The following is a 10,327-nucleotide window of genomic DNA, read 5'->3' on the forward strand; positions in this document are numbered from 1 at the left end:
GTGCTGAGCATCAGTGCATGGCTGGCTGGGGAATTCTGGGAGTTGAAGTCCACCCATCTTAAAGTTGCAATAAATCTGACCCCACAGGGAGCTGTTTACAACATGGTTATGCTCCGGGTCCCGTCCACAAAACCCAGAGGTTGCTGTGTGCATGGATTGGGGCAAGCCGTTGGGGCAAATCTTTGTCGCTCCTGGGCACAGGATGATGGGTCCCACCCTGCAGGCCTTGGTTTTTTTAACCTTCCCGCTTTTCTTGACCTCCTGCTTTCCCCAGAACATGAGATTCGAGCAGATTTATCTGGTACCGTCCGACCCACCAGATGCCTGCGATGCGTTGAACAACGGGGTCTTTATTGAAGGCCAGATCGCGCTGGTGGAACACGGGTGAGTTTTCTCCCACGCTCAGGCTTTTGCCTGTGGTTGGGCTGGTTTTCGGGCTCTGGGTTCAAATCTCAGCTCTGCTACCAACCTGGCTGGAAGATCCAGGATGCAGTTGATTTCAGGAAGAAATCTTTTTCCTTTCCCTCCTCACCACCCCCAGATCTTCAGGGACCCTCTCAACAAGCAAGTAGCTGCTGGAAGGAAACTGTGCTGGATTTTAGGATGTCCGCAAGATGTGGTCAAGAAATATCTAGGGAGGTTCTCAGAACCTCCAGGTCGTGGTTGTCCCAAAGGTGTTTTTTTTTATTTCAAGAGGCAACTGGACTTTTCTGGGTTTTCTTGGATGACGTTTCACTTCTCCTCCAAGAAGCTTCTTCAGCTCTGACTGGATGGGGCAGAATGGAAGGATTTAGTAATCCTTGTAGACAGCTGGTCATTTGCATCCTTTTAGAAGGTCATTGAGGCCACTCGGAGGTTTACCTGTGTCCTCAAGGTCACCTGAATAGTGCAAATGGGTGTGGAGCCTTCTTGGGGCTGATGAAGGTCCATGTTGTAGACTGGAGATAGAGGATGTCATATCCCTCCCCATCTGTTGAGAGAGGGCTGTTCAATTTGGACCTAGATGACCTCTTTGAGCCCTTTTTTCAAACCAGAGGTCTTCTCTATCCAAAATCTGGACTTTGCCATCTTCAAAAGTGCAGCTTTTGTCTTTTAAATGCAGGTGGACTACTAACTCTCGCCCTGATGGCTTTGTTCTCCTATCTTGCGCCACACGTTTGTGAAGGGGGCTGTTTTGCTTCCCCGATGTACATGGCTCTCTGCACATGGCTCTCCACGTTGTACTGCATGTATCCCATTGCTCAGTTTGTGTTCTGGGTGTTTTTGTCCTTGGGGTGGAGAAGTTTCTGCCCTTGTGTATTTTGGGGTGTGAAGTGTGCCCGTGTGTTGTGTTGGCTGAAGATCCTTCCTGAGCAGCATAGAAAGTATCTCAACTTACCGCACCTGTGTAGGGTTTGCCAATTGCACAGGGGCAGATAGGACAGCGCTCCAGAGGGTACCAATTGGTGCCGCTGAACCTGAATGACTCACAAGCCCATAACGAGCAACTGGCTCCTTTTGCACACCTATTCAACAGGGGCGGGACTCATCTCCGGGGAGGGTGAGTCTGCCTACCGAGATGAGGAGGACCTCATGTGGTGTGGAGACAATAACTTGGTCCTCAACACCAAGAAGACCAAGGAGATGATAGTGGACTATATAGAAGGAACAGGTCAGACATCCAGCTCTTGCTTATCAGTGGAGACCGAGGGGAGCAAGTGGCCAGTTTGAAGTTTCTGGGTGTTACCCTAAAACAGGACCTGACCTGGGGGGCTCACATTGCAACCCTGGTCAAAAGGGCCCAGCAGAGATTAGACTACCTGAGACTTCTCAGGAAACAACAACTGGATAGAAAACTGCTGGTGACCTTCTACCGCTGCACCATAGAGAGTATCTTAATTTACTGCACCTCTGTATGGTTTGCCAATTGCACAGTGGCAGATAGGACAACGCTCCAGAGGGTTTAACGTCATTGCCCAGAAGATCCTGGGTTGTCCTCTCCCCTCTTTGGAAGAGCTTTATAGCTCCCGCTGCCTTACGAAAGTTCAAAACATCCTCAAAGATCCATCTAAACCTGGGCACCCCCTTTTTTTTAAACTATTACCATCTGGCAGACGGTACAGAATAATAATAAAAACAACAACAAAGACTGAAAAATAGCTTCTATCCCAGGACAGTAACACTATTGAATTCTACTGTATAGGGCAGTGATGGCAAACCTTTTTGTTGTGGTGTGCCAAAAGTGCGCTCATGCCGGCACCCACAATGCAATGCACCTTGACCCCCTGCACATGAGTGTGCAACACCACCCCTGCCCCCTTACCTGCACTGCACATGCGTGCGCCTCCCAGCTGATCTTCGGCCCGTTTGAGGCCTTTTTCGGCCTCTCAGAGGCTCGGGGGAAGCCTCTGCAACCTTTGGAGGCCGAAAAATGGGCCCGTATTTTGGCCTTTAAATACCGGAAATACCGGAAGTGATGAAACAGGCCTGCTTCCCTCGAGCCTCTGGGCGGCCAAAAAAGGCCTCAAACAGGCCTGAAAACCAGCCGAGAGGTGCATGCATGCACCGTGCAGGTAAACTTGGATGGGGCTTGCATGCCCACACAAATGGCTGTGTGTGGCACGTGTGCCCTAGGTTCGCCATCCCGGGTCTAGGGCAATATTAATGCAGTATCCGCGGTTTTCAATTCAGTGTGTGTTTAGTGTGACGGGTGTGTGTTTGCGTTTTATTTTCACGGTCGTGATATGCGCTGAAGATGGTGTTTGGTTTCGTTGTACGAGGTGCGAGGACAAGAAAGTCAAACGAAACGAAACGGAGCTTTCGTGCTATTCCTGCAACGTAATGGAAGGGCGATGTTTGAAAGAGGGGTCGGAGGCCGTAAGGTCACAGCCAGGCAAGAAAGCGGGGTCAAAGATAGGTGCCACCTACTCCACATTAAAACTGAACGGTCCTCTCTACCCCAAAGGGTATGGATACAACGCCACACATCTCCTGTCTACAACACGGTCCTTTCAAACGTTCCAAGAAGGTCAATATGGACTTTATTGGGGGGGCTTTTTCACAGGGGCTGCTCCTTCCTCTCCAAGACTCGCACAATCCAGGAACACGGAGGCCGGGCGGTGATCATTGCAGACAATAGTTACAACAAGGATACTACGTATGTGGAGATGATGCAAGAAACCACTCAACGGAAGGCCGACATCCCTGCGCTTTTCCTTCTGGGGCGAGATGGGTGAGCAGCCAGGAATTACAGCTGAGCTTTTCTCCTCTCTCTGGTCTCTTGACCGTCAACCCCATCTGTACGGGTAGTCCTTGACTTACAACTGTTCTTTTAGCGACTGTTCAAAGCAGAGGTGGCATTCAGACGGTTCGGTAGCGGAAATGTTGAGTCGTTTTGGAGAAGCGGCCAATCCCACCTCTGACTGGCCCCGCCAACCCCCATCTCTTCTCTGCCTCTCGTTGAGAACCAGCTGACCGGCTTCTTTGGTTGCCCCGCCGAGGAGAAGGGAGCTGGAAAGCAGGCTAGTGAGGTGAGGGAGGGAAGGGGGATTTTGCAGTATATTCTTCCCCTGCCATGCCCACCAAGCCGCACCAGTCCCACCAAGCCATGCCCACAGATCCAGTAGTAAAAAAGATTTGAATCCCACCACTGGTGTGGGTGCGCCATCCCTGGAGGTTTTTAAGAAGAAACTGGCCGGCCGTTGGTCTGAAATAGTATAGGTTTTCCTAATGGAGAAGCGGGCTGGACTAGAAGACCTCTAAGGTCCCTTCCATCCCATCCCATGAAACGGAGGAGGAGGAGGAGGAGGAAGAAAACTTTGGGCCCTTGGAGCTCTCTGAGCTTGGTAGTTTTCTTGCAGACATTATATTACCAATCTAGGTAACATGATCCGAGCTACTGTAGTACAAACTAAACATCGAGAGAGAAAAAGGTCTCTTTATCCATTGCTGTCTTTGGCGTCACCAGAACCAAAGGTGATATTCAGCAGGTTCTGACCAGTTCTGGAGAACCAGTAGCAGAAATTTGGAGTGGTTCAGAGAACCGGCCAATCCCACCTCTGACTGGCCCCGCCAACCCCATCTCTTCTCTGCCTCCCATTGAGTCCCAGCTGATCGGCTGGGTCTCCTTTGCTTGCCCTGCACAGGAGAACGGAGCTGGAAAGCAGGTCAGTGGGATGGGGAGGGAAGGGTTTTTTTGCAGTATATCCTTCCCCTGTCACGCTGTTCTGACCCAAACCTTGTTCCAAGGAAACCAACACAAAACAGAGGTAACAGCAAAACCTTTTAATGATTCTTTACAAATTCCGTTCCTTCCCAGTTAATGTAATTGAGGGTCAATGTCGTTGCCCAGAGGATCCTGGGTTGCCCTCTCCCCTCTTTGGAAGAGCTTTAGAGCTCCTGCTGCCTTAAGAAAGCTCAAAACATCCTCAAAGATCCGTCTCATCCTGGGCACCCCCTTTTTTTTTGAACTATTACCACCCGGCAGACGGTACAGAATAGTAAAAACAAGGACAAATAGGCTGAAAAACAGCTTCTATCCCAGGACAGTAGCTCTTTAGAATTCTACTATATTGTGCGGTGTTGGTGTGGTGTTGGGGGTTTCCGGTTCAATGTGTGGAGTGTGAAGGATGTGTGTGTTTATTTTCATGGTCATGATGTGCACTGAAGATGGTGCTTGATTTCGTTGTACGAGGTGCAATGACAATAAAGTAAACTTAAATTAGAAGGCTGTTTCAAACTAATGGTCTCTGATAAGAACGAGCCTTGCCGAGGTGGTGCAGGGCTGCCAAGAACACTAGATAAAGTTACTAAGAAATATTCCAAACACAAAGAGTCTCCAAACACCAACCAAGATGTTCCAAACGTCCACCAGGTTTGAATGCAAAAACGTCTTTGCTTCCTGCAAAGAGCTCCGGTTTCTCCGCTGGCTTTTATCTCTTAAGGGAGGGGCCATTATCTTGCAGCCTTACTCCCGAGTCACCCATGCTGTTGCAGCTGCTCTTTCCTTCAAGCAGCCCTGCACGCATGCGTACCGGGCACAGGCTCCTCGGGGGACTCTTCCTCACTGCTGCCAGCCCCCACCATCTCCGAAGGCAGCACTCCACTCCCTGATGGTCCTGGCCCCGTTCCTGCATCACATGCAGGCCCCTCATCTGAGTCCTCGCTCTCCGAGACCTCAACCGTCCGCACCTGCTACCGGCGAACCACAACACGCCCCACAAGCCACACCAAAGAACCAGTAGTAAAACTTTTTTGAATCTCACCACTGCTTTGAAGTCACAATGGGACTGAACAAAGCAACTTGTCATACTTAACGACTGTTGAAGCCTCTCCAGGGTCGCATGATCGAAATTCAGGCGCCTGGCAACCGGCTCCTATTTATGACGGTCGTAGTGTCCCAGGGTCCTGTGATCCCCTTCGGCGACCTCCTGACAAGCAACGGGGAAGCCAGATTCACTTAACAACCGTGTGACTAACAACTGCAATGATCCACTTAACAACCGTGTTACCAATAAAGCTGCAGGGATCCCCTTAACGAAAGCGTTACTATCTTAACTGCAACGGTTCACTTAGCAACTGCGGCAAGCAAGGTCGCCAAAGAGGGCAAAGCTCACTTAACAAACGCCTCACTTAGTGACAGACATTACCATTGTGGTTGTAAGTCCAGGACTACCCGTCTCCCCTTTTCAGATGATTTGTGATGTCTTCCGGTAGGGGAAAAAAATGGCTGGCTTTTATTCCTGTTTTAGAGTTTGCTGCTGCTGCTATTTGTAAGAAAATGTCTTTTTATTATTATTTTAGTTTTTTTTCGATTTTACTTTATTCTGGTTCTTTTTTATTTTTTTCCACATTGTTTTTAATTGTCTGCGAATGGCTTAGAGTCAGTGTGAGTCGGCGGCTATATAGTCGGCAGCTATATAAATTCTCTAAATAAAATAAAATAAAGAATAAATAAATAAAATCCCCCCTTTGTCTTATGTCTGCACAGGTACATGATCCGTCGTTCTCTGGAGCAGCACGGGCTCCCTTGGGCCGTAATTTCCATCCCGGTCAATGCCAGCAGTGCTCCGATTTCCGACTTCCTCCAGCCTCAGGGGATTTTTTGGTAGCCGAAAGAGGACGGAGGGAGCTGTGGAGTCCCAGAACTGGACCGAAAGGATGAAGATGACCTCCAAAGGTCACTATTTCACCCAGTCCTGCAGCTGATGGGACCATAGCATCAGTTTTGGAAGATCTCGTGTGTTGATGAAGGGAAACTGACTGGATCATGTCCTCTGGGTGGCTGCTTTTTTTAAAAAAAAAAAAAAACGGTCCAGAGAGCAGACATCCTGTGATGACCCAAAGGGGCGTGGCACAAAGGCCACACAGCCAGATAATCCGTAGGAGTCCCTTTATTAGCTCCAACTTTGCCCCCGGTGTCCTGGTTACCTTCTGGGCTAGAGAAAAACTCGCCCAGGAACAGCCTTTAACTGCAGGGAATGAAGTCCAAAACGTGGTCAACAGAAACTGTAACTATAAGTCCAATCAAGGCAAAATGAGGTCATTAGTCCAGCAGGGCAAGAGAAGGAATTCCAGACATGAAGGAACAGCAGTAATTCAACGCAGTTGGGAAGACACCAGGAACACAGTCAACACAAGATAAACTCATGTTTGTTTCCAGCAGATGCCGCTCTCAGCTTGCATCTCTTTTAAACTCTCATTCCCAGCTGTGGCTAATGAAGGGAATCAGGGCCCTTTCCTCCCCCGTAAGCCATGCAACTCACGTTGCTCCCTTCTCTGTTCCTCCCTGCGTGCCCTAGGATGAAGAGGGGGTGGGCCTGGGTCTTTCTCTGAATTCCATCTCTTGTTCTCCCTCTCCCCTACTCTGCCCAGCCGGACTTTGCCCTTCCCCAGTTTCCTCCCCAGCCAACGGAGCCACACTCCCGCTCCCTGTCGGCTGTTCGTCTTCCTCCTCTGATTCAAACTCCTACGGATGACACATCTGGACCGATCTGGCCCAACCAGCAAAGTCTTAAAGGCTCAAATAGGAAACCTGGATAACTGTTCAAGGTGGCTTCCTGGTGATGGTGGTTACCAGCTTTTCTCAAATCCAGGAGAATCAAGAAGTCTTCAAGAAATGTTAGGTCTGATTTTGGGGTCTCAACGGCAAGGGGCATTTAAGGAGCCCCTTTTAAATTCAGAGGCCAACCTGGTGTGTGTGTGCGTGTGTGTGTGTGTGGATTAAAGAGGCCGCGCAATTCATACTGCAGTGAGCAACGCTGCCTGAATTCACCCGACAGAACAAACTACGGCTTAATATGGGGTGCATGAAGGACAGAGATTGGACAGCCAGGACTCAGCCCAGTTTAGGGAATGGGCGGAGTGGGTGGGTGCTGTATAGCTTCAGCTACCTTTCCCAGTTGGTACTTTACTGCAACCAGATGTTCTGACCCAAACCTTGTTCCAAGGAAACAAACACCAAAGGGAGGTAACAGCAAAACCTTTGAATGATTCTTTACGAATTTTATTCCTTCACAGTTAAAAGGCTATTAAAACGAATTGTCGCTGATAATAACGAGTCTTGCCAAGGTTGTGCAAAGGCTGCCAAGAACACTAGATAAAGTTACCAAGAAATATTTCAAAGTCCCCAAACACCAACTCAAGATATTCCAAACGTCCACAAGGCTTGAGCGCAAAAGCTTCTTTGCTTCCAGCAAAGAACTCCAGTTTCTCAGCTGTCTTTTATCCCTTAAGGGAGGGGCCATCACCTTTCAGCCTTACTTCTGAGTCGCCCGTGTAGCTGCAGCTGCTCTTTCCTTTGAGCAGCCCTGCGCGCACACGCGCTTGGCACAGGCTCCTCGGGGGCCTCTTCCTCAGTGCTGCCATCCCCCACAATCTCCGAAGGCAGCACCCCAACTCTCTGATAGTCCTGACCCCATTCCTGCATCACACGCAGGCCCCTCGTCCGAGTCCTCGCTCTCTGAGACCTCAGCCACTCACACCTGCTGCCGGCGAACCACAATATCAGATTTAAGGGATCGACACACACACACACACCACCAATTCAATAAGCATGATAGGTTGCTCAGAAGAGTCACAGACTGGTGCAGGCAGTCCTCGACTTACGACAGTTCATTTAGTAACTGAAGTTACAGCAGCACTGAAAAAAAGTTGATTTACGACCATTTTTCATACTTACGTCCGTTGCAGCATCCTCATGGTCACTTGATCCAAAATTCAGACCGTTGGCAACCAGCTCATAGTTATGACACTTGCAGTGTCCCTGGGGCGGGGGGGCGGGGGGGGGAAATCACATGATCCCCTTTTACGACCTTTGGATGAGCCAAGTCCCATGGGGAAGCTGGATTCGCTTAATGACGAACTTTAACAACGCCTGCGATTCACTTAATCGCTGCGGCAAAACAGGTTGCAAAATGAAGCGAGGCACTTATGTGTCTCCCTTAGCGACATGCATTTCGGATGCCGTTGTGGTCATAAGTCGAGGACTCCCTGTGTAATCCCTCTTCTCCCTCTATCCAAAAATGAAAGCTAGGAACGTGTTGCAAAGAGGACAGAGCAGGAAGGATTCATTCAGTCCCTGTATAGTAGTCCTGGACTTACGACTGCTCGTTGAGTGTCCGTTCAAAGTTACAACAGGACTTGAAAAAAGTGACTTATGACCGTTTTTCCACACTTAAAAGAGCCGTGATGGTGAACCTATGGCATGTGTGCCACAGGTGGCAAGCAGAGCTATTTGTGTGGGCACGCGAGTCCCAGCGAAACTTACCTGCCCTGCATATGCATGCACCTCCCAGCTGATTTTTGGCCTTTGAGGCCTTCCCGAGACTCAAGGGAAGGCTTTGCAGCCTTGGGAGGCCGAAAAAAATGGGCCTTCCGGAAATACTGGAAGTGCCCATTTCAGCCTCCGGAGCCTGGGATAGGCCGTTTTCGCCCTCTCAAGAGTCTCGAGGGAAACCTCTGCAGCCTTTGGAGGCCGAAAAACAGGCCTTCCGGAAATACCGGAAGTGCCGAAATGGGCTTGTTTTTCGGCCTGCAGAGGCTGCCCTCGAGCCTCCAGGAGGGCGAAAACGGTCTCAAACGGGCCAAAAATTAGTTGGGAGCCACGAGCACGTGCAGTTCAGGTAAAGGGGTGGGCAGGGGTGTTAGGTGCGTATGCACAGGGGGTGGAGCACACTATCGGCACGCGACAAAAAGTTTTGCCATCTCCGCTTAGGAGCATTGCCGTATCCACGCGATCAAAATCCCGGGTGCTTGGCAACTAGCACGTACTTATGACGATTGCAGGATCCCGGGGGCACGGCGTCTCACCCTTTGTGATCTTCCCAGGCAGCCTCAGACAAGCGAAGTCCAAAGCCTGATTCGTTTAATGACCGCAAGTTTCATTTAACTGCAGTGATTTACTTCGCAAATTTTGCAAAAAAAAAGAAAAATCCAGTTGCAAAATTGGGCGTGATTCGATTAACCACCAACTGGCTGAAGAACGGAAATTCTGGTTCCAATTGTGGTCGTAAGCCGAGGACTACCTGTACCTCAGGTGTAGCATGTGTATAAATCAGAGGATTTCATTTCCTGGCAGGTGGTTTTTCTCAAGCTCAGTGTCAAGTTTTAAGATGTGTGGACTTCAACTCCCAGAATTCCCAGCCCACTGAGAGACCCTTGTCTAGCGGAAGGATGAAATTTGTTAAGGGTGGGAGGGAGGGAGAAAGGAAAGATAGATGGGAAAAGGAAGAAAAGGAAGAGGGAAGGAAAGAAAGAGTGAAGGAGACAGAGAAATGTGTGGAGGTGGGGAAGGAAAAGAAGGGAAAAAGGAAAGGAAGGAAGGGAGAGAAGACGGGAAAAGGAAGAGAAGAAAGGAAGAGGGAAGGAAAGAAAGAGCGAAAGTAGGAGAGAGAAAAATTAGGGAGAAGGGAAGGAAGAAAGGAAAAGAAAGAAAAAAAGTAAAGAAAGAGGGAGGGAGAAAGGAAGGAGATAGATGGGAAGAGAAGGAAGCAGGACGGAAGGAAAGAAAGAGACAAATGTAGAGAGACGGGAAGGAAAAGAAGGGAAAAAGGAAAGAAAGAGGAAGGGAGAGGGGAGGGAAGAGAAGACGGGAAAAGGAAAAGAAAGGAAGAGGGAAGGAAAGAAAGAGCGAAAGTAGGAGAGAAAAAATTAGAAGGGAAGGAAGAGGAAAAGAAAGGAAAGAAAGAGGGAGGGAAGGAGTAAGGAAGGAGATAGATGGGAAGAGAAGAAAGCAGGATGGAAGGAAAGAAAGAGACAAATGTAGAGAGAGGGGAAGGAAAAGAAGGGAAAACGGAAAGAGAGGAAGGGAGAGAAGATGGGAAAAGGAAGAGAAGAAAGGAAGAGGGAA

General features: G+C 49.3%; 1 protein-coding gene across 3 annotated transcripts in view; it reads left to right on the forward strand.

Moving 5' to 3' along the window:
* PRADC1 (protease associated domain containing 1) overlaps positions 1–7,223 on the forward strand; it is a 14,456-nt gene extending 7,233 nt beyond the window's left edge. For 2 of the 3 annotated variants that reach the window (XM_087935682.1, XM_087935683.1), the window contains 3 exons: positions 275–384; positions 3,044–3,211; positions 5,969–7,223. In XM_087935682.1, the coding sequence (XP_087791808.1) occupies positions 275–384; positions 3,044–3,211; positions 5,969–6,089 (399 nt within the window). In that variant the 3' untranslated portion in view covers positions 6,090–7,223. Of the gene's footprint in view, positions 1–274; positions 385–2,734; positions 3,008–3,043; positions 3,212–5,968 lie in introns of all 3 variants that reach the window. The other variant, XM_087935681.1, reaches the window with a different exon arrangement.
* The last annotated feature ends 3,104 nt before the right edge of the window (positions 7,224–10,327 follow it).

The sequence above is a fragment of the Pseudonaja textilis genome, chromosome 6 (assembly GCF_049901715.1).
Source record: "Pseudonaja textilis isolate UNSWEBS1 chromosome 6, rPseTex1.2, whole genome shotgun sequence".
NCBI classification, from domain to species: Eukaryota; Metazoa; Chordata; class Lepidosauria; order Squamata; family Elapidae; genus Pseudonaja; species Pseudonaja textilis.